This window comes from Herpailurus yagouaroundi, unplaced genomic scaffold (assembly GCF_014898765.1).
Source record: "Herpailurus yagouaroundi ecotype Mexico unplaced genomic scaffold, PumYag 188, whole genome shotgun sequence".
NCBI lineage: Eukaryota > Metazoa > Chordata > Mammalia > Carnivora > Felidae > Herpailurus > Herpailurus yagouaroundi.
The window spans coordinates 2,444,839-2,472,630 of record NW_024412419.1 but is presented as its reverse complement, the minus strand read 5'-3'; the positions used below and the strand labels follow the sequence as shown (position 1 = coordinate 2,472,630).

At 54.3% G+C, this 27,792-nt stretch overlaps 2 protein-coding genes across 8 annotated transcripts in view; both read right to left on the bottom strand.

Annotated features, from left to right (window-relative positions):
* The window catches only part of DCDC2C (doublecortin domain containing 2C), an 82,744-nt gene extending 82,073 nt beyond the window's left edge, over window positions 1–671 (bottom strand). For all 5 annotated transcript variants that reach the window (XM_040495979.1, XM_040495980.1, XM_040495981.1 and 2 more), the window contains exon 1: window positions 342–671. In XM_040495979.1, the coding sequence (XP_040351913.1) occupies window positions 342–628 (287 nt within the window). In that variant the 5' untranslated portion in view covers window positions 629–671. The remainder of the gene's footprint in view (window positions 1–341) is intronic.
* Window positions 672–1,537: 866 nt separating this feature from the next.
* ALLC (allantoicase) lies at window positions 1,538–25,996 on the bottom strand. Of its 3 annotated transcripts, XM_040495975.1 has the most exons (13): window positions 25,871–25,996; window positions 19,097–19,193; window positions 16,566–16,660; window positions 14,349–14,399; window positions 12,807–12,894; window positions 11,567–11,692; window positions 10,408–10,487; window positions 9,448–9,580; window positions 6,547–6,702; window positions 6,051–6,124; window positions 4,959–5,067; window positions 2,582–2,706; window positions 1,538–1,884 (listed from the first exon to the last, which is right to left on the bottom strand). In XM_040495975.1, the coding sequence occupies exons 3-13, from the start codon at window positions 16,653–16,655 to the stop codon at window positions 1,678–1,680; spliced, it is 1,239 nt and encodes a 412-aa protein (XP_040351909.1). In that variant the 5' UTR covers window positions 16,656–16,660; window positions 19,097–19,193; window positions 25,871–25,996; the 3' UTR covers window positions 1,538–1,677. The 3 variants fall into 3 exon arrangements, with proteins under 3 accessions (XP_040351909.1, XP_040351910.1, XP_040351912.1); XM_040495976.1 differs by lacking the exon at window positions 19,097–19,193; XM_040495978.1 differs by lacking the exons at window positions 16,566–16,660; window positions 19,097–19,193 and having other exon boundaries at window positions 25,871–25,970.
* Between the last annotated feature and the right edge of the window lie 1,796 nt (window positions 25,997–27,792).

The window sequence follows — 27,792 nt, the reverse complement described above, 5'->3', positions numbered from 1 at the left end:
CACAGGTGGGCTGTGGGCACAGGGGGGCTTAGCGCACAGGTGGGCTGCGGGCACAGGTAGGCTGAGGGCACAGGTGGGCTGCGGGCACAGGTGGGCTGAGGGCACAGGTGGGCTGTGGGCACAGGTGGGCTGAGGGCACAGGTGGGCTGAGGGCACAGGTGGGCTGTGGGCACAGGGGGGCTGAGCGCACAGGTGGGCTGAGGGCACAGGTGGGCTGTGGGCACAGGGGGGCTTAGCGCACAGGTGGGCTGTGGGCACAGATGCGCAGGGAGCACCGCCGAACTCGCCGGGTCACCGCGCGGAGGGCAGCTGGCCGCGCACGGAAGGGGCGCCGCACTCACTCGAGCTTCTTGAAGGGCTCGCGGCCGGCCGCCACGTACTTGCCGCCGGCCTGCAGCGCCTGCAGCTCGCGCAGCGGGTGCCCGCGTGTGGGCGTGAAGAGGCGCCGCACGCCGAACGGCACGTCTACCTGCTCGGTCAGCTGCTCCAGCAGCGCCTGGAAGGTGGGCACGCGGCGCCGCGGCACCACCAACCTCCGGCCCACGAAGAACGCATCCCCGTTGCGGTACACCAGAATTGTCTTGGCCGGCGTCGTGTCCACCAGCACGTGTGACCTGCGCGTGCCCATGGCCCCGCCGTCAAAGGGCCGCCGGCCACCGCCCGCTGCGCTCCAGCCACTGGGCACCCAGGGCGTGGGCGCGGGGACCGCGGGGCGGCTCCCCGCCGGTGCTGACGCGATGCGGCGATTGTGACCGCCTGCCTGCCACCTGTTGTCGGGAGGGAAGCCCGCGGGGGGAGGGGGGGTCGGGGGGAGGGGAGGGAAAGGTGAGGGGGCATCCGAAACGGGGGGGGAGGGGGGGCAGGGGGTGAGAACAAGTGAGGGGGCATCCGAGAGCCTAGACAGGTGGGGATGACAGAGCTCTAGTGAGGGGAAGGAGGCAGCCTCTGTGATCTCTCTGCAAAGGTGGCAAGAATGAGAGGCCGGGGACATTCACAGCCACCTTCCCACCGCACTAGCCAACCTCCTATGCAGAAGAGGTTGGGGGATGGGCCAGGAGCGGGGGCCATCAGGACCATCTTAACAATCAAAACCGTGTCCAGGAGGAATTGCATGGACCCATTCAGGGCATGTGAGAAGCCGGGTTACGAGCACAGCTAGCATACAGTGTCCCGAAGGTTTAGCATCCGGAACGCACCTTCACCGGGGAAGAACAATTCAAGGGGATGTGTGTCCTTGTGAACGTCATTCCTTATTCTGGGTAACAACGGGCCCATCCTCTTGAGCTGAGAAGATGAGTGGCTCCAGAAATATGTTTTTCCAGTGGTTTTGATGGGCTTAAACTTTTAAAGACACTAAGCTACAAGTATCACTTACCGAATCTACATGCAGAAGGTACAGAATTCAATTCTGTAAATATCAATATCTTGTAGTGTTTTTTAAAAAAGTGATCTTTAAGAGACCACCTATCTTTCACGACCACAGACAATTTTCACATGACCGAACGCTCCACCGCGATGGTAGATACACGTACCGATGTGTGAGCGTGACCGCTTTATTAAATCACCAGGAATTACGTTGGTCTTAATAAGATCAATTGCCAGAAACCTCTTAAGTTTCAGATGTTAAACACCCTTCAAGAGAAGAGTGCGACGGGGCCACCGCACGGCCGCGCGGAGTCACAGGTTGGCCCGGAAGCCTGCCTTCACGGAGAACCTCATCGTGGGCTTCTCCCGGGGGCGCAGGAGGCAGAGGGAGCTGGGGAAGCCGTTGAGGCGCAGGCGGCTCACGCCCCCATCCGGGGTGATGGTGAATCTCACGTGTGTGATGACGTCCTGGAGCTCCAGGGTCAAGCTGTCGAACAAGTGACTTTTGCCGGCGGACAGCTGAAAGAGAGGCAGGGAGCGGTCCTTGTGATAACGCAGAGTGAGGCCCAGACCGGCCGGCGTGGACTCAGGGCCCATGACCCAGGCCAGTTACTCACTGATAACAGGCCGGCTTACCACAGAGAAAGGCCAGCAGGGGTCAAAAGCCCAGGTAATGCTAACATGAACACTCGGGTCCATGATGTTCGTGGTTCTCAGTGGTTAATTAAGCGGATACACCGATAAGAAAAAGAAAGTGAGAAGTGGGCATATTGGTGCCTCCCAGAGGCCATCACCCATCACCACGCGGGAGCACCCCTCACCCCCCACTCTGACCCACAAAGGACTGTCCTTCTACTGGAGCAAAGAGGACACTTCTGGAACATCTCCGCGTCCACCTCACAAGAGGACACGTTGTTATAGCTTTAGCTTTAAATATATTAGTCACCCCTTCTAGAAAGTCAATACGCTGCAGAAACATTTTCCACACATACATATGTCCTTTGTACATGATGGTTTAAAACAAAACTTGGTTGTTAGAAATGCACACAAATGAAAGACTAGAGCCTGTCTTTCTATTACATAAATGCACAGATACGGTTTTTAGAAGCTTGTGCGTCTTACTATTTAATCTGAGCAGAAGGTTTGGAAAGGAAATCTGAGCAAAGCGGCCCCGACGGCGGGTCTGGCCTTCCCCGGGTCCCCGTGGGCACCATACCTTCGTGACGGGAAGCAGCGGTTTCCACTTATGGCCCGGAAGCTCCCACTTCTGCCTGATCATGTCTTCCTCCTCCTGAGTCGTCAGGATGCAGCCGTCCAGCTTACAGCTGTCGGGCGAATTGCCTGTCGGGACAAATTCAGGGTCACTTCCTCCACTCTGCTTGCCCTCGGCAGTTTGGCTGACTTTTTAATCAACTCAAAGACCCAGCAAAGGACAAATCGTTGTTCTCTCTGAAGAAAAGCAAAGGCAGGACGCATGTGAGAGAAGGAACGTACCCATCTGTGACGGAGGTGGATTGCCTGACGCAACATGCGGGAGTTCATTTTTCAGAGGAATCAAAATCCGCTCGATGCAAAGGGCCGGCACCTTTGAATTTGCGTGTACGGCATTTTACTTGGGAAGTGGAAGGTACCTGATAAGCATCCCTGATTGCAGCGTTAATTACTTGCACACTGCTATGTGGCTCATCCCAGACTATCGGGAGGCTGGAAGACACTTTCCTTACCGCACCGCATTGCGCCATGTGAAACAAAAAGAAAGACCGAGCCAAGTTAACCAGCCGGAGCTTGGCCTCGACCCCACATGTCGTCTTCCACGTGTGCTACGCCTTCACCCAGTAACACATGTGGTCCTGAGTCTCTCTCCTCTCTGGAATTTCCTCAGAATCGTGCCCAGTGGGGTTAGGAGACCTCAGGGGAAGGGTCCCACACTCTTCGCGGGGAGAACTGCTGTAGGGGTGTCTAAGACTTTCAGATCAACAGAGGAGGGGGTTCTGATCACAGGAAAAAAATACTCAGTGCTCCCATGCCCCTTGCGGCACATCTCTTAAGACGGTGACCTCCAAGGTGCAAGCACGCTGCTGAGGGCACATGAAAACCCGAAAGATGTGGGAGGAGGACACGAAAGCCGCTATTTCTGTTTCTGTTTCTTCAGTATCTACACACATACATGCATATCTGTTAGGTTTCACGTACGTGAGATTACAGCTGGGGTCGGCACGCCTCTCTGGCCGCGACTGTGCTCGTGCTGTGATGGATAGAACTGAGAGGGCCGACAGCAAATTCAGGACGGCGCGGCCCGGGCTCCCTGGTTACGTGCACGTACTGGCCGTTCCCGGGCTCTAACTAAACTATCACTCACAAAATTAGCAAGCGATTTACATCATCCACGCAGAGACCCACGGACTGAAGATACCGCCAGAAACACAAGCACCCAGGAACCACAAGAAAATAGCAGGACCCAAGATGAGCTGTTCGTTGGCTGTGTGGAAAAGTGAAAGCAGTGACCTGCTAATCAGATCTGAAATAGTCTTCCAGGGGCGCCCGGGCGGCTCAGTCGGTTGAGCGTCCCAACTTCGGCTCAGGTCACGATCTCACGGTTCGTGAGCTTGAGCCCTGCGTCGGGCTCTGTGCTGACAGCTCAGAGCCTGGAGCCTGCTTCGGATTCTGTGTCTCCCTCTCTCTCTGCTCCTCCCCTGCTCACACAGGGTCTCTCTCTCTCTCTCAAAAATAAATAAAGATTTTTTTAAAATTTTTTTACATAAATAAATAAAATAGTCTTCCAAAATTAGGTCACAATCATCCATACTGTGCCTTAAAATAATTAACTTAAATCCACTACCACTGAAGAAGAACCTTGCCTTAAACATATACTGTGCCTTGGTGCAGTCGTTAGTAATCGCATGAGGCCACGATGATTCACAAGACATTTAAACATCAGGCATCCAAGGTATGAATATAAACTGCCACCGCTTACTGAGACAAGTAAGCAGTCGGGAAACATCCAGTCCAGCACTTATCGAAATTTCACCCGACCATTATAAAGGTTTAATAACCCCTCTTGAACTGTGTCCGTAAAATGACACAGGTGTATATTTCAGAAGAAAGTAGGTTTCAAATGCCAGCGGCACTTGTCCGAATATGTTTTTACTAATAGCACACTTTTGAAAACGTGTAGCTCCCTGCCGTACAAGTCCACCCTGGACGGGAAATGCCCCCCCCCACCAATCTCCCTAGTCCCTCCGCCCCCCCAATGAGAATACACCCCCATCCAGTTCTTCTGGAGGGGACTAACCAGGAACGACTGCACAGGCTCTTTCCAAATGAGATTCGGGACCCCTATAGTGAAGAGTCTTAGAGCATCACAGAATCTCGGATGACTCCGGGGGGTGACCCAGCTCAACTCTGACATTTTACAAAGGGGGAAGTGGGCCCGCAGAGCTAAAGGAAGTTGCTCAAAACTGCACACCCGGAGAGTGCAAAAGCCAAGTGCCGAGCCCACCGTCCTGAGCCCCACGCCCACAGACCACGTCATCTGCGTGGTCTGCGTTACCAGCACGCAGGTTCTGTGCGCTGCCTGATGGTTCTACATTCACCTTTAAAATACGTCGTATCGATTTCAATTTGAGTGATCACTCCAGGATGTGCCAGCCGGAAGACTGCCCATTCGCAACCCGGAACAAGGAGACTACCATTCTCGTCATTCTGGGATTCAAAAGGAAAAAGAATAAAAAGAAGCCAGCTTGAGGCCACTCAGGAAACGAATTCTGAAAACAGCGAGTGAAAAACGTCGACATGTGCTGATGACATTTCTTTTATTTCTTACTACGGAAGAGCGTCTCCTATGCCCCGGTATGTAAATTACTTTCTGTGTTAATTGCCCCCTTGTCTATTATTCCTTAAATGCCTCATGTGGACTCAGGAGCTTATTGAGTAATTGCTACGTTTTTATAAATTTCTGATGTGATTTTCTATGTCGACTGTAAATCTGTGTAGAATGAGACACACAGAAGGGTCTGTATCCAACCCAGCCCCTAGGTACGCTAATCAATTCGTTTCGACCTTTCAAAGTAGATACGTTCTTGGTCAAATCTATACCACTGTGTAATCTGCCTCCAAACTTAGTTTCTGGCAATGGGAGTCGTCCGCTTCCCATTGGAAGCGTTGGCTGACACGGAGGCTAACCCAAGAGAGGGGTGTTGTCCGGGGAAGTTTTCAGTGGGGTTGACAAATTGCAAGGTGTTTTGTTTTGCTTTTGTTTTGACTTTCTTATCTCACATTAGTTACTAGGCAAACTGAACAGCTGAGCCCCCTGTCTGTCACACACTCATATACGTAAGTGGTCTCACCCAGGGACACGTAGGTACCGAAAACCATGACACTGGTGGGTTTTTTTTGCCTCCAGGTCAACCAGTGAATTTATCCACGGGTTTTATATCATTAAATTGTAGACCCTTTATTACAGAACCGGCGGCATTTCAACCATTCGTTGGAGTAGCAGGCGCGGCCAGCGTGTGCGCCTTCTGGGTCCCGCCCTGATGTTACCGTGAAGAAGGAGGCGATCCGGAAAACGACGAGAAGTACTTCCGGAATGCTGCCTACGAGGTTCCGGAAGGAAGCGCTTCCTTGATGTAAACTTAAAACAAGACAGAGGAGACTCTGAATCGTGGCCGTTTTGAACTTCTTACCTCTAACACCGGTGGCCTGTCCGGCCTCCTTGCGGTCTCCCAGCCATCAGCCATGGACCTAGCCTTGCCGACTCCTGCCAGAAATGACATTATTTAATGGGAGTGTCACAGGATTTTATCTTAAATGTGAGAATGAATGCATGGGAGTAACGAAACCACAGATCCCTTGTGCCTGAACGTTGCTACATAAATTATTGCCATTCAACTTAACGTTTTGATAAATTCACATGCAGCCATAGGGTAAGTTTTACTCTTCCCTTTCAGCCAAAATTAGGAAGGAAAATTAGGAAGGAAAACTGATTTACTTCACATCATAAGGGCATCCAATCCTGTGTGTGGATGGTTGATCTCATCCACCCCCGTGCTTCAAGATGACACCTCCTAAGTCACTCATATCCTATTGGGATGCTTAGTGCGGGTTCATACCATATCGGGGTGCTTAGTGAGGGTGCCCAGACGCCCCAAATGCAGGCCAGCTCCCACAGCAGCATCTCACCTATCATATTGTTTGGATGCCCAAAGTGTGCGTTGCTGAATCCTACACAGGCGCCCCCGTGAGCGATGGCTGCGAGGTCAGACGGTTCCTTGGGATCAGTTGCGGTCCAGTCCTTCTGTCCACAACCATACACTCTAAGACGTGCAATCCCACCGTCTGAGAAGGAAAGAGGCCGTGGTCATTTCTTACTTGGAGAGGGGGCTGTTTGTGGGTCATAAACGACAAAGCTCTCCACACCTGTCTGCTCTGTTTCTCAAATACACCAACCCAGCTGCCCCAGGGCCTTTGCACCCACCATTCCCTTGTACTGGAACTACTTTCCCAGCTCTGCAAAAGGCCATTTGTTGTTCTTAGGTGTCACCTTATGTGTCATGGCATCAACGATGCTCTTCCTGTCACTGTCTAGTTATCTCCCTCCAGCTCTGCCTAGCCCCGCCTGATTCTCCAGGTTGGGTGAGTCATCATCCCCTCCTGCGAATTTTTGCCAGAGCTCAAACCACAGCCTGAAATGATCTTGTCATGTATTTGTTTAAGCCCCTGCTATCAGTATCTCAGAACCAGAATATAAAATCTTTGAAAGCCAGAATAGTGATCTATCTCGTTTGCTTCTCTATTGTCTCTACCTAGTACTGGTCCTGGCACACAGCAGGTACTGACATTTCTTATTGGATTAATAACTCCAGGAAGGTCAAAGAGCTGTTGGAAGATCCACCAGAGATATAATGTTTGGGGCCACAGATCAGCGTTGCTAAATACCACACAGACTCATACAAGAGCCTTATGTTTCCATTTTTGTAAAAACACTGAGAAGAGGGAAGATAATGTTCACAAAACCAAATCGCTCTGAGAACCACAGCAGCCTAGAGTAGGTCTGCAGAGCACACAGTAGCCGCCAACATCAACTCACATTCTCGGATTCTGAGAAAGCAAGTATTTTTGGTGTTTGAATAGTACTTCCTGGAAGATGGGAGGAAGCTTTGCATAAACAGCTTTCCTCGGTATTCTACTGAAACCAAGCCCTTATATTGTTCCACGAAAACCTTGATGAAAGTGAGTGATCAGAAAAGAATTCAGTAGAACGGTCTTGATATTTACAATAAATAAAACCAGACTGTGTTGGCATAAAACCCTAAAAATTACACCAGAGGGGGTCATTCGGCAGAAACTAACTTAGGGAAACCTCTCCTCTGGTTCACAGAGCATCGGGATTCACTCCAACGCACAGAACACACTTGCCTGTTGAGTGTAAAGCTGATTTTAGGTCTTTAAAAAATAAGATTCTTCTTTATAGACTTCATATCCAGCCTCGCTTTTAATCAAAACTATCAGGGACATCAGACATGCCACTCCACGCTCTGAGAGTGACTCATCTAAAGCAACCTGTCGCCACTCCAGGACAAAACACTGCTTCCTTCCCCTTTATACTTGAACCCCGGGGAAAATATTTGTAAATCTGTTAAAGGATTTGTATCTAGGATATACAAAGAGCTCTTACAATTCAACAATAAAAGACAAAAACCCAACTTAAGAATGGGCAAAAGATCTGAAAAGGTATCTTTCCAAAAAAAACATGTAGGTGTGTGTGTGTGTGTGTGTGTGTGTATGATCTGTACACAAACACACACAAATGGCCAAGTACAGAACTGAAATATGCTCGTCATCATTAGTCCTAGAGAAATGCAAGTCAAAACCACAAGGAGACCCCACTGCACATCCTCTAGGATGGCTCCAATCAAACAGGCAGGTGACAGTATGTGTTGGTGAGGATATGGAGAAACGGGAACCCGCCCATGCTGTCAGTGACAACGTAAGATAGTGCCACCATGGTAGAAAACAATGGGAGAGTTCCTCCAACAATTAAAAATGTAGCTATCAGGGCGTCTGGGTGGCTCATTAAGCATCCGGCTCTTGATTTCGGCTCAGGTCATGATCTCGCTGTTCGTGGGACGGAGCCCCACGTCAGGCTCTGTGCTGGCAGTGTGGAGCCTGCTCGGGATTCTCTCTCTCCCTCTTTCTCTCTGCCCCTCCCCCACTCACACGTGCATGTGCTCTCTCAAACTTTATTTAAAAAACATAAATAAAAACATAGTTATCATATGACTCAGCGAGTCCAATCCTATGTGTATACCCAAATGAAAACATATATCCACACAAAAACCTGTAAAGGAATGTTTATAGCAGCGTTTTTATAGCCAACGGGTGGAAACAACCCGAATGTCCATCAGTAGATGACTATATAAACAGTACGGTTTATCCATACAATGGAGTATCGTTCCTCCACGGAAAGACATAAAGTACCCCTGATAACAAGCCTTGAAAACATGGTGAGCGAGAGAGGCGAGTCACAAAAGACCATTTATGTGAAATGTCCAGCATGGTCAACTCTGTCCAGACAGAAAGCAGACTGGTGGCTGCTGAGGGCCGAGGGAGGTGAGGGTTGAGAGCAAGATACAGGATTTCCTTTTGAGGTGAGAGTAGTGTTCTCAAATTGAGCGTGGTGATGGTTGCACCTATGCTGTGTTTTTCCGCATATACCCGGCTAAACCGTAAACCGCTGAACGGCGCACTGCAAGTTGGTGAATTACATTACAACAAAGTTGTTAAGTAAGAGAAAATAAGGGACTTTTGCACACACCACCTCATCTGCTGGTGCACCTGGCAAAACAGAATGTGTTAGGAGACATTTAACCTGATACAACTCCCTCCCATCACCTCCTAACTGACCTGGTGCTTTTTCAGTAACTACCAACAGATGGCTGGGCCGCGACGAGAATTTCCTAGGGCACAAAAAGGGGCCACCTGTCACCCGAAAATGCTAGAGAGATAAGTGCCTTCAACTGAAACATGCCCACACCAAGTCAAGAGGCCACAAGACGGCAGATGGGGCCACATCATACTTACCCGGGAAAATGTTGAGTCTCACGTGAGTCCACCTCTGCTGGGAGTCGACAGGAAAATAATTGTGGCTGGAAGCAGGCTTTCCTGGTTTAAGCTCTGTCATGGGAACCAAGTAATTCCAGTCGTTGGACCCCAGCTAGCAATAAATAGAAAGTGTTAGCAGTGGCCCCAAGGACAGTAAATTCTCTCACCCCGGTGCTCATGTGGGGCCTACAGGATAGAGATACTTTGGAACAAAACCTGATGATGGCTGCCTAGTAAAATACTTCAATAAAAATACTGATAAAGATCAAGTCCCAGGTTTAATAAGCAGACTACAGCCCTGAGGGCTTTTCATCCAGATCGAAATAGGCACCGGGCGATGGCAGCAGGGGAACGGGCAGGGAGGGTTGGGCAGAAGGGACAAGACCTGGGGCTCCCTCTGAGGATTCTAGAAGAAACCAGAATTGGTGACGTGAACATCGGTGCATACCAGGCTGCTCCCTTGGACCCTGAGACCTGGGGTGAACGGGTTGACCTGAACGTCGTGACCAGCATTCCTCAGACCGAGGGGCCTGTGTGTTGTTCCTCTCACTGTTTATTTCCCAGTCTGTTATGGATCAACACTTTCGTAAAACACAATATAAATTAACGACTGGACAAGCCTTAAAAGACAGGAATGTACAAAAAAGCACAAGTCCACGTGGTTCCTTTGCCAGACTCGGCAGGCATAAAAGGTACGTAATGTCATACTCCCGATTTCTGTATTTATCTTATCGGGGTAGCACCTGGCAAGTAGCAGGGCCAGGCAGACCCCCTGGGACACATCGCTAGTCCTCACTCGGGCTGTAGAAACCATTTGTGACGCTGGACGAGTAGATGAGGAGAGGCGTGAGTGGGTGGGGTGTCCCTAAGAAGCACCCTCATGGCCAGGCCTGTGCCCTGGCCACCGCGACAAGCCGCCGACCCTGTTAGCAGACGCACCTTAGCAACAGCCTCAAACTCCGCCGGGGTGGCCGCGGCCCCTGTCCTGACTCCTCTCTGTGGCATTTCTGGTGCTTTATCTGGAGGCAGAGGGACCAAGGCGGTTACGGTTTGCGTTCGGAATCAAAGACAATATACTCCTAGTGGGCGGTCTGCTCGTTTTTATTCCGCCAAATCACCCCAGAGAGAAGCTTCCTTAAGTCAAAGTATCAGATGATCAAAGTGATAGACTTGCTGAAGTTCCTCGACATTTGAAATACTGAGTAATTCCAGAAGGTGCTGCGGTACATTTGGTAGTACTTTTGCTTGTCAAAATACAACACCATCTCCAGGGTGAGTCTAGCTGCAGCAAATCTATCACACGACTCGAGTTTTCAGGAGTCGGATCAATGGAGGTTCTGGAAAATTGCAACGTCAAGGCCAGAAGAAGACCGTCCCCCACGGCATCCTTGGAATCGACACTTGGGCGATCCCGAATCGGACTCAGAAGGAATCCTCCTTTTTGGCATCAGGCAATTCCTGCCTCTGCAGCAGCACCTGTCCTGTCCTCACCTACGTTCTCAGGTGCCCCCAGTGTAGGGAGCAGGGCCCGTCCCCTTCCGTAGAGCCTCGTACAGGGCTGTGGACACAGTGCTTTCAGCGTAAATCTGCCAACCGGCGTGATTTAGCTTCCCTAAACACGTGTACGTACACACACATCGTGGTCCCTGCTTCTAAAAACAGTAACGCTGGGACCAGCATCAGACGGCACCGTCGAAGGAGCGAAAGCAGGGGTCTGACTTGTACTTACGCTTCATTCCACGAGGCACAAAGAACCCCTTCCTGACAACTCCGTGGCTGCCGCACTCGTGCCCACAGGGACAGCCACCACCTCACAGCCGGCCCACGCCTGGCTCCACACTGTCCAGCAGCCCACGCGCTGCCCTCCCCTGCACCCTGCTCGCCCCGGCGAGGCCTCAAGAGGGTGGGAACAATGAACTCCACACGTGGCCAAGCTAAAACTCAGAAACCACGGAACACTGCACTGGGAACCCAAGTTCTAAAGCCTGTGGCACTAACGTGGCCTTAGACACGTTGCTGAACCTGTCTGGGCAAAAATTGCACGGGGCGGGGGTGCTGGGGGAGGGGGGGCAGGCCAGGGGAACGGTTCCCAAGGCACCTCCTTCCAAGTTTGCTGCTTGGATTGATATCCGAGGAGCGTAATCTCCCGTGAAGTAGGAAATGTCCACATCGAAGCCCCGGATAATCCCTTGTATCCCCAGCTTGATGATGCACCAGTCGTGACCTACGGGAGGGAAGCGAGGGCATCCCCGTCAGGCGTAACTCGGCAGACAAAGCGCGTGATTGAACAGGACCGAGATGAAGAAAAGACTCAGCGACACCCCCTCCCATCCCAGAAAAGGGCACGCAGGGTCACTCTCGGCTGTGACGTAAAGATGCCCTCGGCACGGCCACGCACGCCCCGTGCCCCACGACAGCCCTCCGCCCCAGCCACCGGCCTTGGATCCAGGGAGACCCGATTCTGGTCCCAAAGTGAAAACCGGGCCCTGCGAGCCTCCTTCTTCCACTGCGAATCAGGGACGAGATCAGCTTCCAAAACTCAAATGTGACTGTGTCCAGGGTAGAGAACAGCCCGCCCCGCTCGGCAGGTGCTTGGCGCACGGCTGGGCCTCCGGCAAACCGCTTGCTCGCCGTCGCCTCAGGCTCTGCAGGGCCCAGCTGCCCCCTCCCCGCGGCTGCTAAAGCGCAAGAAGTCTACAAGCCACAGGTCACCCAGCGCTTCCTGGCTACTTGTGGTCACGTGTAGACCCGGCCCGGAAGTGCCCAGATTCATCAGCAGCTGCTAATGGACCTGGGAAACATCCAGGACCTCGTAGCACTTGACTCAGCCGAAGAACCCAGTTATCAGCTGGATAAGAGCCCGGTTACAATGCCGATTTAGTTTGCTCTCACAGGCGCGTCTGCAGCTTTAACAGGTGTATTTTCATTGAGCCTGGTGAGGAGCAACGGAATAAAAGCCGGCCCTTCTCACTGGTGACGGGACGGGGGCTGCATGGGCGAGCCCGTCTACACAGCAGTCAAGGAGGGACCAGAGCACCCTCTTCAGAGAGCCGTGTGGACGCAACGCACACACGCACGCCACCCTGTGACGTTGCCACCCCGCTCGGGAGGTGTGCCCCGCCCCCCGCAGCCTCACCAACACCCCCGCTGTCCCAGCAGCACATCCTCCTTTCCACCTGATGGCGCACAGACGACCCCTTCCTGAACCCTCCGAGCCTGGTGTTCGGAAGGGTCACGTGAGGTCCGGGGACCCGGGACGGAGCTGCCACAACGCACCCCGGCTTCCCAACACCCGCGTTTAAGCTTTCCCGCGTTGCCACAAGGAGCGGTCTCAGTACCTAGAATCCTTTTCCTTCTGGTCTCCCATCCATCCATCCACTTCCCAAACTCCGTGTATTCGTCTTCTCTGAAGCTTGGGCTTTCAGTCTAAAGCAGAGACAGAGACAAGGGGGTGGTTGCCATCCCTGCGAGGGCCTGGCCCGTTTTGTCCCCCCGAGGGACAGGAGACCCACGCCAACGGGGACTCGGAGGGAATCCCCGGCCGGCCTGGGGGTGCCTGCCGCGACCCTCGCACTCGGGTAACCCGTTCCAGATCAGGAGAGGCCGCCCCATTTTGCGACACCTCCAGAGAAAGAAATCCTGCTTCTCTGCGGCCCTCGATGCATAGAATTGACTGGCCGTAGTGACAGCTGAAACCCCATCGCGGTGAATTCCGTGGCCCCACAAACGGCGCAGCCCCCCCAAGGCAGCCTACGGCATCCTGAAAGCAAGAGCCAGAAAGGGTACGTCTCCCAGGCAACCCAGAAAAGACTGCTTAACAAGGAATCCGGCCCAGGCGCGTGAGGCGTAGGCGGGATGCTGAGGCCCAGCTGTACCCTTGGACCCCGGCCCTCGGAGCTGCTCCGTGTGTAGACAGCTAGCCTATTCCTTTTAGTGGCTACACAGTGTCCCATATATGGAAGTTCATATATGGGTCCCATCAATGGACGGTTGGATTGGCTCTTTCCCCTCCAAACAACACTGGGATGAATATCTTCTACACATCTTTGCCTACTTTTGCAAATAATATAAACCCGTGGAATAACTAGGTCAAAGTGTGTAGGCATTTAAGTTTTCTATAGACAGACATATGGTAAAATGAAAAGAGCTTTGACATCTATTACTGTGTGACCTAGAACAAGTAAATCAACATCTCTGTTCCTCATTCTATTGTCATTTTCTCTGAGGAGTAAGTTAATGTATGTAAGATGTTCCTGGAATGTCGTACTTTAACATGCTCTAGACCTGGCCAGGTCCTGCCCGGAAAGAGGGGCCCTGTCACCAGGGTGACGACATGGCCGGTAACCACGGTGGAGGACAGCATGCTGCCCACTCACGAGAACTCACACCCCACGGCTGGCGTAGCAAGGTAGCAGGATTCCAGCCGAGGTTCCTCTCTTCCCTATATTTTCAGGTTTGTTTTTTCTCTTGTTTTGTTAATAAGCACATCCTACACTTTTGCAATTAGGCAGGTAAGACACTTCCCCAAAATTCAACGTGTGTGCCAGATTTCTTCCTGGCCCAGATTACGAGCTCTGCGTGAGACAGAGGACAGTATGCAAGGATCTCAGCGATTTTCCCATAAAGCCACGCGGCCCCCCACATCCCTGTGTCCGATGCCCGTCTGTCTCCAATGTGTCTTAGCACGAGCCGGTGCGGATCTCTACATGTTTCTACTGCTCCAACGTGCCAGTTACCGGTCCACACTCCAGGACTCCCATCTCAAACGTCCGGGCAGATTCTAATTGCCGTGTCGGCACAGATGGCTCTACCCCAACGCTTCATGGTGCGGGATGCCCACTTACGATACCTTTACGGTGCGGGATGCCCGCTGACAATACCTTTATGAGGTTTTCCGCAGGAGCAAAAAAATCATCCGTTGCAAATAAAATCTAGACAGAGAAAGAAAGAAGTAAAGATAAAACAGCCATAAGTTAAAAACGATTTTATTTCGTTTTGCAAAAGACGCGGTAGAAAGAAACGTGGAATTGCCAGGGGGAGAGAACGCTAGGCAATGAGGCCGCTGTGCTTTTGACACGTCTAGACTTCGTGGCCTGCCCCAGCTCGTTCCAGCCTGTACTCTGCAGCCCTTGGCCATCTGGATGGGGACGTGCTGACTTCTTACACTCAGGAAGAAACTACACCAACCCTCCTTTTCAAGTATGGAGGACACTGGGCTTGGTGACTCGCCCGCACACAGAGCGATGGCCCAAAAACACCACCCTGGGCCATGCCTGTGGTTCGGCTGTCTCACCGTCGGACGCCCTGCAGGAGGGGGGGCCCTGGTAATTCACCAGCCAAAGCAGGACGTTTGTGAGAGGGAGGGGGTTGCTACTCATCACCCCAAGAAAACAGGTGTAAATGGACTTTTCTGGACAAAACGGGCCGCGGCCCCACCGACCGAAGCCAGACCCTTGTGACAGCTGCCGTCGGGAGGGGACCCCGGGCACTGGTGTCGGGAATTAGCCGGTGACGGTTGCAAGGCCACTCGTCTGTGGCTGAAGTGAGGTGTGTTCATCAGGGGGCATCTGTCTACGTGGAGGAAGCCGTGTCAGGACGCTGTCACCGGCACCTGTCGCGAGGGCTCAGCAGCTCGAGCATTGACGGGCACAGCGGCTTCGCGGAAAGGACACTGAAACTCCCACTACCGGGACTCTGTGGGGTCTAGGCAGAGGGTCCGCTCTGGGCAAGGCTCCACTTTGCCAATGTGAGTAGCTCTCCGGAGATCTCGACACACCGCGGCTGCTGGGGCCGAGCCTCCTCAGGCGGCCCTGGTTGACCCGGGCCACGGTCTCGGCAGAAGGGACCCCTGCCCCTGCCCTGCCGAGGCCGCTACTCGTGGGTGGCGGTGCAAGCCGCGTGACGGCCCCACGGTGTCAGCCATCGGAGCAGCCGCCCTGCCCTCGTGCCCCGGTGCCGCCTCCAGCAGCCACGAGGGACCCGGGCCGGGAGCCGGCCCCCAGCTCTGGGCTGGAAGGACTGACTCTACAGAGAACCAGCTTGTAGAGAAGGACACCTCACCTAGCCCCGGACTTCATTGATCTCCTCTCCCCGCTGCCTGGACCACGAGTGTAGTTAGTGTCGCGGGTTTGGGCGTGTTGTCTAGGAATCGTGATCATGCAGGCTATTAGTTGCTGAACTATCGTTGGCAAAGCCAGTCTCAGCCTCCGAGCATAATTCGCCTCTAATGACACTACCGTCCTCGGACCCCAGCCCAGAACCTACAGGTCAGGGGAGACCTCGCTATTCTGCTGCGGATGACTGTCGCGGAGGCAGAGTGGAGGGGATCGCGGCTGTGTCAGGGCCGACCCGCCCGCTGAGAGTCTGCAAGGGCCAAGCCTGGAGTGGACACGCGGGAACGCGTCCAGGCCCGTCGCTGGCGCCTCGGCAGAAACCCTCACGGGGCACCCGGGGCCTCTCCGACCTCCCCGGGCCCATGCCCCCCAGCAAGCCCCTGATGACTTCCAGAAACACTCAACCAGCTGGGGCACGCCTCGCTGCCTCCCCCGGCGTCCTGACTGAAGCGGCCCCTCGCCCCTTTTCCTCGCCGGCTCCCTCTCCCACTTGAAGACCCCCTGTGCAGACAGGGGCCGCACAGCCTTTCCCAGCACCTCCCGCCCCACTTGCGGCCCCCGGCTCCCGCAGCACCTGTCTCCCTGGGGGAGCAGGAGCCTCTGGAGGGCAGGACGCCCCCCTCAGCCCCGTCTGTACCGGACGACGCACCTGCGAGGTGCTGGCGCTCAGTGCCTCTGCACTTTACCGGTACGGTATCACAGTGCCCTGTGCTTGTCAACAACTGTTCCAGGTAATCCCCACAGTGACATTTGAGGACCACTGTCTATACCGTGAGAAAACACAGAGGGACGGAGGACGGGTCACAGGTGCAGGATGTCTTTTTGTTCTAAGCTTAAAGCAATACTGCCTTTGCTAGAATTGTCCCCAGTTTCTTAAAAATTCTTCGGAAGCCTTTTGCGATAACGGGCTGGACTTTCGGCCCGATTCTGGCCATTCTAACTAGGTTCCTGCAGTGTTCTCCTTGCCGTGAGACCCCCACTTACCTCTCCTCCTACGGACTCAGAGGCCATGTCAACCAGCCGGGTGAAGTCCAGAGACCTGGCCGGTTTTCCCTTCCTGGGAGAGTCGGCCATGCTTCCTAGCAACGAGAAGGGAGGCTCGGTCAGCCTCGGGCGTAGGGGGTAGTAGAACCCGCGTGAGCAAGCGAGGCCCTCACCCGGGTCCCCCAAACCAAGGTCTGAGACACTCGACAACACACATATTGTCCACTGGACGTGGCGGGTGCCCACACACTCCAGGGTCCCCAACTCCAGGTTGTGACTTTGTGCAAACACTGAACCGGGAGTGAATGAGAGCACACTCCCTCTGAACTACGTAAGAACAAAGTTCCACCAAATACACGAATCCCACTGCCTCAAATTGCAATTTTATTTCATTTTTTAAATTTTTTTCCTAATGTTTAGTTATTTTTGGAAGATAGAGACAGAGGACAAGCGGGGGAGGGGCAGAGAGAGAGGGAGACACAGAATCGGAAGCAGGCTCCAGGCTCCGAGCTGTCAGCACAGAGCCCGACACGGGGCTCGAACCCACGGACCGTGAGATTGTGACCCGAGCCGAAGTCAGACGCTCAACCGACTGAGCCACCCAGGCGCCCCTTTTTTATTTTTTAAAGGGGAAAATTTTTCTAGTTTAGAAAGGAATAATTTGCTTTTAATAGTGTTTAGATCCATTCAAAAATCACTTCTTGAGCAACTAGCTGGCAGGCCCTGGCTAGAAATGGGGTACACAGGAGAATGCATGCCCTGCCCACACGGACTCCCCCATGGGGGAGACCGATGCCCCAGACACCCATGCAGAGCAATGCTCTGGAACCATCCGCGACCACAGCACGGAGACGGCTCCATCCAGGAGCATCCAGAACCGTTTGTGGTATCACCAGTGGGGCTGGCGTAACTTAACCCAGCCCCCCACGCCCCGCCGCACCCTTATTTTGAAGTTGAGAAAGCAGAGATTTGGAGAAGGGGGAGAGGCATGGAAGGAGGCTGGGGGACTCGGGGACGGCCTAGAGGTCGCCCCACTCCTAAGCCGACGGATGACCTTCGTTCCTACCTTTTTTCCTACCCCTCGTGGTGAAAAGAGAAAACTACACAAAAAACATCTCATTAAGAATTATTCACACGAATCAAAACCGCAATGAGATACCACCGACACCTGTCAGAATGGCCCACGTTAACAACTCAGGCACAACAGATGTTGGCCAGGATGCGGAGAAAGAGGATCTCTTTTGCACTGTTGATGGGAACGCAAGCTGGTGCAGCCACTCGGGAAAACGGTACGGAGGTTCCTCAAAAAACTAAAAATAGAACCACCCTACGACGACCCAGCAATTGCACTACTAGGCATTTATCCAAGGGATACAGGTGTGCTGTTTTGAAGGGACACACGCACCCCCATGATTATAGCAGCACTATCCACAATAGCCAAAGTGTGGAAAGAGCCCAAATGTCCATCGATGGATGCATGGATAAAGAAGATGTGGTCTATAGATACAAGGGAGTATTACTCAGCAATCAAAAAGAATGAAATTCTTGCCATTTGCAAGTACGTGGATGGAACTGGAGGGTATTGTGCTAAGTGACATTAGTCAGTCGGAGAAGGATAAATATACGATTTCACTCATATGAGGAATTTAAGATACAAAACAAATGAACAGAAGGGAAGGGAAGCAAAAATAATACCAAAACAGGGAGGGAGACAAAACAGAAGACACTCATAAATATGGAGAACAAACTGAGGGTTGCGGGAGGGGTTGTGGGGGGGATGGGCTAAATGGGGGAGGGGCACTAAGGAATCTACTCCTGAAATCATTGTTGCACTAGATGCTAACTTGGATGTAAATTTTTAAAAATAAAAAATAAAACAAGATAATAAAAAAAAAGAATTATTCACAATAAGGGGGCTCAGTCGGTTGAGCATCTGACTTGGGCTCAGGTCACGATCTCAGTTTGTGAGTTTAAACCCCGCGACAGGCTCGCTGGTGTCTGCTCAGAGCCTGGATCCTGCTTCAGGTTCTGTGGCCCCCTTTCTCTCTCGGCCCCTCCCCTGCTGGTTCTCTCTCTCAAAAATAAACAAACATTTAAAGAAAGAATTATTCACAATGGAAGAAACACAAATGGTCAATGCACATGAGAAGTCAGCTCTCCTTGAAATCACAAGAACGTGATTCCTCATAATATGACATTTTTCCTCATGAAATGGACACTTTTTTGTAACAAACAGACACCCACCATCTGCTGTCAGGAATGTGAATTGGAACACTGTCTGTGATGATCTTGTAATAACTCAAAGAACAGGCAGTTCCCCCTTGAGCTCTTCATGCTGGAGGGTCCCTGTCTCTGCTGCGTCCTCTCACCCCACACGGTCCCCGGGCCCCTAACGTCACCCGCATGCTGGTTGTCCCCAAATACATATCGCCTTCCTGGATTTCCACCTGCCAACCCCAGCTGTCCCTGGGATGCGTGCCCCACGTGTGAGGTCCTCCCGGACTCGGGCTCCCCTCCCCCGCTGGACTCACGTCCTCCTCAAGCTGCCCAAACAGCCTCAGGGTCACCTTTCATTTGTCTCCTCTTCCCCTGACGCCTCAAATCCAGTCTGAAGTTGGATTCAGAACCCTGACATGATATGACGTATGGAATTTCCTTCCGATTATCCGAGAAGGAGAGGAAGTACTTCAACACGTGGATGAAACAGTCTGGCCAGGACTCGATAACCGTGTCAGTGGTGATGGGTACGTGAGGGGTCCAAAGATCAACTGCTTCTGTACACGATGAAATCGTTCACGGTAAAATTATATGTCTTACATGCACTGTCCACACGCACAAAGAGAGACAAAGTGGGGGGAGGCATCATCGTCTCTCTCCTGCGTCATGAAAACACCCCCGGGGGCCCTCCCTGTGTCCGTCCTTCCCTCTCTGCAGCCGTCTGTCCTCATCGAGACACCAGACCAACCTTTTGCTAAGTAGAGTCAAAAGTTAAGACCCTGTGTGGTTTCCCTGTCACTCAGAGGAGGAGCTGGTGTCCTTCCGAGGTCCACAGGGCCCTCCCCCACCAGCCCATCCAGGGCCCCCTACGCCTTCCCAGCCCCCCCCTCCACCAGTGCCACGGGCATGTCCCACCTCCGTGGCTCTGCTGGGAGGCTCTTCCCCCCCTTCTGTGCGGCACATGCCCTCTCCTCCCTTCAAGCCCGTGCTCCACCATCACCTTCTCAGGAAGGCCCGCTCTGACCCCCAGGTAGACTGACAGGCGGACACACGGTACGATCTGCTGGTTTATTATCATCTGTCTTTCCCAACTAGACGTGTGCTCCACGAGGACAATAATCTGTTGGGTCCACCGGTGATTCCCCGGGGCTTGGAACCCTGCCTGCTGCACACAGGCTGCACGGTAATTATTTGTCCATTAAACGGGTGAGTGAATAATGTTTTCTAACTCATTTTCTGTTTGAGAATACTAGTTCCCATGGGGCACTTGGGTGGCTCAGTCAGTTGAGCCTCCGACTTCGGCTCAGGTCACGATCTCGCGGTTCACGAGTTCGAGCCCCGAGTCGGGCTCTGTGCTGACAGCTCGGAGCCTGGAGCCCGCTTCGGATTCCGTGTCTCCCTCTCTCTCTCTGCTTTTCCCCCACTCACGTATGCACTCACTCTCTCTCAAAAAAAAATACATACATAAATAGATAAAATACTGGTTCCCTCATTGAACTAAAATCTTCCTGAGGATGAAAAGGTCCAGAAGAAAACTGCTAACGCTGATCGTGAGTTTGCAATAACGTCATGCACAGTCCACATATTTCATGTCTTTGATCCACAACAACCCTGCGATTTTATGTTATTCACATCTTACAAATGAAGGGAATGCACCTCTGGGAGCTCAAGTAGCCCGTATAAACCACGCAGCCGGAACGCGAACCACATTTCCGACCCGGATCCGCCCAGACGAGACTGACACGCGAGAGCCCCCGGCACATGTGCGCGGCATGCGGGTCGACCGGCCTGCGACTGGGCAGTGCTGTGACGGCACCGGGTCCCACCTGCGCGGCGGGCTCACGTGGAGGGCAGGTCGCAGACACGGCCGGCGGTGCTGATCAAGATCGCAGTGGCGGACTCGCAGCGCGACCGCCAGGGCTCCGGAGCTCCCTGCCGGCGCGGACGCCTGAGCTGGGACTCGAGGAGAAGAAGGGACAAGGGAGACAGCACGTGCCAGGCATGCGGGCGGGACGGGCCACGGGGGCCACGGAAGAAGAGGCCGACATTCGTCTGCACCTACTCTGTCCAACCGAGAAGCCACAGGCCATGCGTGGCTATTTAACACGTGGAAGTTTAATCGAAATTAAATAAAATGACGAATGTCGTTTTCACTGCCACTAGCCACATGTCGGTGCTCAGGAACCACACGTGGCTTCCGTGTTGGACAGAGCACACGCAGCACCTTCCGTCCCAGGAAGTTTTATTCAGCTGTGCGGGGAAAGCACTGAGCAACAAGGGCGCAAGAGCCCAGCCCTCCACCGCCGTGTAGACTAACACTACCACGGACACTGCACCACAGGACAGACACGCGCCCTACGCGCAGGCTGACGTCACAGGGCTTCTGCGTAGAGCTCTCCTGCCAGGTCAACCCGTCAAGGCCGAGACACTGGCGGTCTGCCGTGTCCCAGCTCGGGCTCGGCGGCCTTTCCAGCAGGCAGCACGTGGGCTCAGGAGCGCAGAGCTCAGGGCCAGCCCGACAGGTGCCAAGACGGGGGCCTGGCCAAGCCTGTGGGTCGCTGCAGGCTTTCCCCCCACAGCAACAGCTTAGTAACCGACCTGTATCCTGGACAAGGTGACACAGTGCCAGGCCAGTCACGGGCACACCGCAAAGCCTTGCTGGGTATTTCAGCGTCTTGATCACAAAACATTTGATTTACCCGGTCGTTCTTTTGAAAAGGCCCGATGTTTTTCCCCGGGCAGTTGCAGCGAGCTCCCTATGCACCAGGACGGAGCGTTCTAACAGTTTGCCAAAGCCACCGATTTAACGCCCCTTCTCCCAGCTACCGGGTTTGCTGGAAAAAGCAAGGTGTCACGGCAACGTGGGGCGGGGTCCTGCGGTCCAGCCTCCCCGCTGGCCGGAGAGCAGCGGGAGGGGGAAGCTCTGGCCATCCTTGCCGTCTTTCTCTTCCGTGCGCCTCCCATCACCTCCACCAGGCAGTGCGTGCTGCAGGTGCGCGGGAGGGAGAGCAAGCCAGGGAGGCGTCTGACACGCTTCTCCCAGGGACCAGTCTCAAGCCATCCGGTTTTTAGGCTCCACCCTCCATCAGACAATAAGCCACTTCTGCTCTTCCTTTAAAAAAAAAGAATGCTCTGGCATCGTGGATGGAACCGGAGAGTGTTGTGCTAAGTGAAATAAGTCATACAGAGAAAGACAGATACCATATGTTTTCACTCTTATGTGGATCCTGAGAAACTTAACAGAAGACCATGGGGAAGGGGAAGGAAAAAAAAAAAAAGAGGTTAGAGAGGAAGGGAGGGAGCCAAAACATAAGAGACTCTTATTAAAAACTGAGAACAAACTGAGGGTTGGGGGGTGGGGGTGGCGGGAGGGAGGGGAGGGTGGGTGAGGGGCATTGAGGAGGGCACCTGTTCGGATGAGCACTGGGTGTTGTATGGAAACCGATTTGACAATAAATTTCATATTTAAAAAAATAATGATAATAAATAAAAGTTAAAAAAAAGACTGCTCCCTTCTGGAAATGAATGTTTCCATTTAGCAAATCAATAAATGGGAAACTCGTCTTCAGAAAACATCAGTCAGGGTAGCGGTGCCCTCTGGGGCTGACGCTGTAAAGCAGGCGGGACGTTTCCCGTCCCGGCCTCCGAGGTGCAGGTGGCACTCAGGGTGACATAATCCAGCCCATTCCTCAAACCGGATGAACATGCTTTCCCCAAGCTCCTCGAAACGCGCGTGTATTCCCTGAAAAGCACCGCGAAGCCAGGCCTCGAGGCCGATGTTCGTCTTTCCAAATGAAACCTAGTGCTTGGACACATCTGTTGGAATTGGCAGAAGTGAATCGCTTTGGGGCAGAGATTTCTCCGCGAGCTTCGTCCTCAGCCCCCCGCCCCTGGCTGACCCCCTAGCCTGTGAGCCCCACGGGGGACGGGGCGCCGTGAAGGGACCCTCGCGGCGGCTCCCGGGACACAGTCACTTCATCATTCTCCTGCTAAGGCTCCAACTGTGGCCAAGCCCCTGCCACTGCAGCGGGTCAGAAGGTGCTTCACCGCGATAAAAGAGAAACAAACAGGCCTTGTAAAATACCAGAGGCGCCACCAAAGACAAATCCGAGAGGAGCATGAATCTCCCGGTGCAATTTAATGGAAACAGCCGGGGGCAGGGGGATGCAGGTAAAATTCAGCCACAGTTCCCTCTGCTGCCACTCCCACCCCTTTCCACCACTTTCCACAAAGAAGTCAGGTCTGCAAAGAGCAGAGACTCTCCCCGTGAGGTACTGAGCACGCAAAGGGCGTGACGGTGGCCCAGCCCGAAGATGCTAGCCCTTGCCACATGGGTATGTAGGTTTAATCCGACGCAAAAGAAAAGTCAGTTTCGTGGTCACACTCGCCATATTTTAGGCGCTCGGAAGCCAGGTGGGGCTGGTAGCACAGGAGAGAGATTTCTATTGCTGGGGCAGGATCTGGCCATCAGTGCACGTTGCAGGAGGGCACCACTGTTTCCATTTTCATTAATGACCTTAGTTAGACATAAGGCCAATGTTCAGGAATGATCTTAGAACTCTCTAGCAGCCTCTCAGCAATGCCAGGAAAGCGCCAGCAACGGTGCAAAACCAAGTTTTGCCGGCCCCTGTGACCGTGCGACCTCACCCGGCAATGGGGACTCTGCAGATGCGAGTGTGTTGACCGACCCTGAGAGGGGGAGGGGCTCCTGAACAATCCAGGTGAGTCCGCCGTCTAATCTCAGGAGACGGGGTGCGAGCAGAGACCTTTCTCTGGCCGGAAGCGTGCGAGGGCTGGACGGAGCCCTGGAGGACCCATAGGCGGCGGCCGCTGGCCCCAGCAAGGAACCAGGAACCTCAGCCCTGCAAGCACGGACGCGGCCTCTCCCCTCCCCTCCCCTCCCCTCCCCTCCCCTCCCCTCCCCAGAGCCTCCTGCACTCAGGCCGGCACTCTGACTCCGCCTGTGAAACCCAGCAGAGCAGCCAGCCGAGCTGGGCCGGACTTCTGAGCTGCAGACCGTAAGATAACAAATCTGCGTGGAGACCCTGAGGGTGTGTGACAACAACCTGATACACCCCAGAGTTCTCTATTCGGACTTCACGACACACGAGGTCGGAGAGGCACAGCGGGCTTTCGCCTTCTGGGACGGACGACGAGGCCCCTCGGGTCCCGGGGGCCAGAGGCTGTGGCCTCATCGCCTGTGCCCGTTATAAGGGACTCGCGGGGGCGCACACAGGACGTTCGCTGTCACCGCTGGGGACCCCAGGCTGGCCTGTGTGTCTGGGGGCGTCCGGCCCTCAGCCCCCCAGGTGCCCTGCTGACCGCGCTCAGGCTGTGCCGGCCTCTCGGCGGGTCCAGCCAGGCCGGCTTTAACTCACGTAGCCCAGTGAGGCTTGCGTGCAAGCCGGGGCCTCCGGGGGAAGTCTGGGTCTGGCTCTGGGCGGCGTCCCGCCAGGCTTTCCATCAAGTAAGCGTCACCACGGGAGACGGGCACACGGAAGAGAAAGGTCTGCAAGCCTCAGCCCCGAATCTCCACTCCTGTCCTCGTGCCTTCCTCACGCCAGCCGGAGAGCGACACACGATTGTACCCGCCGCAGAGAAGCCCGGAGAGGCAGGGTCACACGGTCACGCAAGGGAGGGGACGCGTTTCCAGGGAGGCCGCCCCGGCCCCTGTGTCAGAGCACAGCCCCGCCCGTCCATTACCCATCAAGAAAACAGTGAAGTCTTCACTGTCTCCCCCGGAGCCGCACGACTAGTGTCTGTCTGTTCCCCCCCCCAGTCTCGGAGCCCATGGCGTGAAGAGTCTCCCACCACAGACAAGAATGCGCCCCACGAGGCCCAATCACGCTACCGGGTATTTGTCCAGGGGTACAGAAACACTTAATTCGAAGGGGCACGGGCACCCTGACATTCATAGCGGCGTTATTTGCAGCAGCCAAGATAGGGAAAGAGCCCAGGTGTCCATGGACTGATGCACACACACACACACACACACACACACACAATGGAATATCGGCCGTGAGAAAGAATGAAATCTCCCCGCTTGCAACAACACGGATGGAGCCAGAGTGTAATGCTAAGTGAAGACAGTCGGAGAAAGTTAAAAACCACATGACTTCACTTATACGTGGAATTTAAGAAACAAATGAGTAAAGGGAAAAAGAGAGAGAGGGAGAGGAACCACGAGACAGACTCTTACGTATGGAGGACAAACCGATGGTTACCAGATGGGAGCTGGGCGGAGGGTGGGCCAGGCGGGAGATGGCCATTGAGGAGGGCACTTGTGATGAGCCCTGGCTGTCGTCTGCAGGTGACGAATCACGGTATCATACACCCGAAACCAATATTACACTGTATGTTAACTACACTGGACTTAAAATAAATAAATAAAATGTGTTTAAGTTTATTTATTTATTTTGAGAGAGAGAGAGAGAGGAGGAGGGGAGGGGCAGAGAGAGAAAGAGACAGAGAAAATCCCAAGCAGGCTCTGCCCGGTCAGCACAGAGCCTGACACAGGGCTCAAACCCATGAACCATGAGATCATGAGTTGAGCCTAGATTGAGAGTCAGATGCTTAACTGGCTGACCTCCCCCACCAGGAGCCCCAATAAAATTTTTTTTTTAATTTTTTTTTTCAACATTTATTTATTTTTGGGACAGAGAGAGACAGAGCATGAACGGGGGAGGGGCAGAGAGAGAGGGAGACACAGAATCGGAAACAGGCTCCAGGCTCCGAGCCATCAGCCCAGAGCCCGACACGGGGCTCGAACTCACGGACCGCGAGATCGTGACCTGGCTGAAGTCGGACGCTCAACCGACTGCGCCACCCAGGCGCCCCTAAAATTTTTTTTAAATGTGAGGTGGGGAGAGGACGAACAGCAGGGGAGCAGGGTCCAGCCTGGCACCTCACTGGAAACACCACCTGGTGTCTGGCCAGCCCCACGCCCGGCCCCAGGTCCACAGGGTTTGGGGACCCACCCCCGCCCTTACTTCCAGCTGGCAGATGCCCATGGTGCCATTCGTCCCCCAAACCGTGGCAAGGACAGCGTTAAAATGGGAAGTTATGTACAAAGGGGACCCTACCCTCACCTCGGAATCCGAGGTCCAGTGTTTAGGGCTGGATTTCTTGCTCCCCACAAGCCAGCCCAGGTCCCGTGGTGGTCTGGTGCCCGCAGGAGAGAATTATAGGGCCCTCACCTAGCAAGACGGAACTTTCTGGAGGTTGGCCGAGCTTGTGTGATGTCATAAGGGCAACGGGGGGAGGCGGCTGGGAGGTGGAGCACTCTTCCTGGAGAAGCCAAGGAGTCTCACGGAGCCTTGCTGGAGACCCACATCCCAGTCCCTCCCACAAACACCCACCCCCACTGTGCCTAGTGAGTGGCCTCCCGCTCCTGGCCTGGCCAGCTATCACTCAGTCTTGTCTCTAGAAGGTTCGTGCAAATGCATTTACTCTGCACACCCGGCAATGCTTCTGGAGATGACAGCCTTTGGGGGATCCGTCAGAGGGGAAGGTCTCTCGGCCCTAGGAAAATGCAGGCGCCCCCGGAGTTTTCATGTGACCTCCTGGACCTTGATAAGCGGTGCTGCCCCTGGTGGCCGGCGGCAGACTCAGGTCCCTGCCCTGGAGCCCACGGTCTGGAGGAAGAGGTCTCCGTGAGGCGGGAACAGCACAGGTACATGGCGGCTGGCCCTCGTGGCCACGCCACCCTGGACAGCAGGCGGGTCCTGCCTCACAGGTGCAGAAACTGAGCTCCGGAGGAAGAAGATCTATCCAAGGCCACTTGAGTCCTGAGCCAGGGAACGGGAGCAGGAGCTCAGAGCGTCCGGGGAGGGGGGTCCCAATCACGTGGCCTGGGAGGCCCGGGGGGCAGGTAGTGCGGTGTGGGAGTCTGTCACGGTCCCTGGTTTTCTTCACCAGGCTTGGCCTGCCCTTCTGCCTTCCTGCCCCCCAGCTCTCCCTGATGGAACCTCCGGGAAGCTCCCGGCCTCTCCCCAGTGCCCACGTCCTCAGGTCCGTGCTGACACGTCTGTCTACCCTTCTGGAAGCGATTCTTAAGAACACGGGCCACATCCTGTCCCTCTGTACGTAGCAGATGGTGCATCAAATTCACAGATGTGACCCTGGGACCCTGTCCCGATAATCCCTTTACCCATTACCTGAGTCTAGGCCCCGGCACAGAGAACGGCCAAGAGGGATGCTCAGGGGCTGGCCAAGGCCGCCCGACCCGCCCGTCCACGCCTGGAGCCCGGCTCCCCAAGTCTGTTGTGCGTCCAGGCCACTGGGGAGTCTGCTCAAAGGCGAGTTTTGACTGCAGATTCGAGAGGCGCCGGGACCTTGACGCGCAGCAGGCGATGCTTGGAGGGCAGGTCGGCGACCACACCTGGAGGGCGAGGGTCTACAGGCCGCAGCATCCAGCCGCCGGTTACCTAAAATTATACTTAAAATTTAAACTCACGGGGTGCCTGGGTGGCTCGGTCAGTTGAGCATCGGACTCTTGACTTCCGCTCAGGTCATGATTTCCCGGTCTGTGAGTTCGAGCCCCGGGCTGGCGGTGTGGAGCCTGCTTGGGACTCTCTCTCTCCCTCTCTGTCCCTCCCCCGCTGGCTCTCGCCCGTACACGCACGCTCTCTCGTTCTCAAAAATAAACAAACTTTGGAAAAACATTTAAATGTTTTTAATAGAAGTTCGATGAAATTTTAAATTTACATCCTGTCTCACTAGCTAAATTCCACGTGCTCGGTGGCCACGTGTGGCAGCCCAGAGCCTCGTCCCCCACGGCGCACGCGATTGCAGTCGCCTCTGCTGGGGGGTGAGGACAGCAAGAGCAGAGAGAGCGGTGGTGCCGGACCAGCCCCGAGCCAGCGACGAGCCCAGCGGGGGCCCCGCATGCGGGCGACCGCGGCTCCTTCCCCGAGAGGCGCGAGGGCCACCCAGGAGGAGCCCTGGCCAGAACCACCGTGCTCAGCTGCCCCCACGCTCCTGGGCCACAGAAACTGTGCGAGACCACACA

Excerpts from the sequence above, each read along its gene's own strand:
- ALLC (XM_040495975.1), bottom strand. The coding sequence starts at position 16,655 with ATGGCCGACTCTCCCAGGAAGGGAAAACCGGCCAGGTCTCTGGACTTC. Across the intron at positions 14,400-16,565 it reads CTGAGTCCGTAGGAGGAGAG|ATTTTATTTGCAACGGATGA; the intron begins GTAAGTGGGGGT and ends TTCTCTGTCTAG. Across the intron at positions 1,885-2,581 it reads CGCTGCTTCCCGTCACGAAG|CTGTCCGCCGGCAAAAGTCA; the intron begins GTATGGTGCCCA and ends CCTCTCTTTCAG.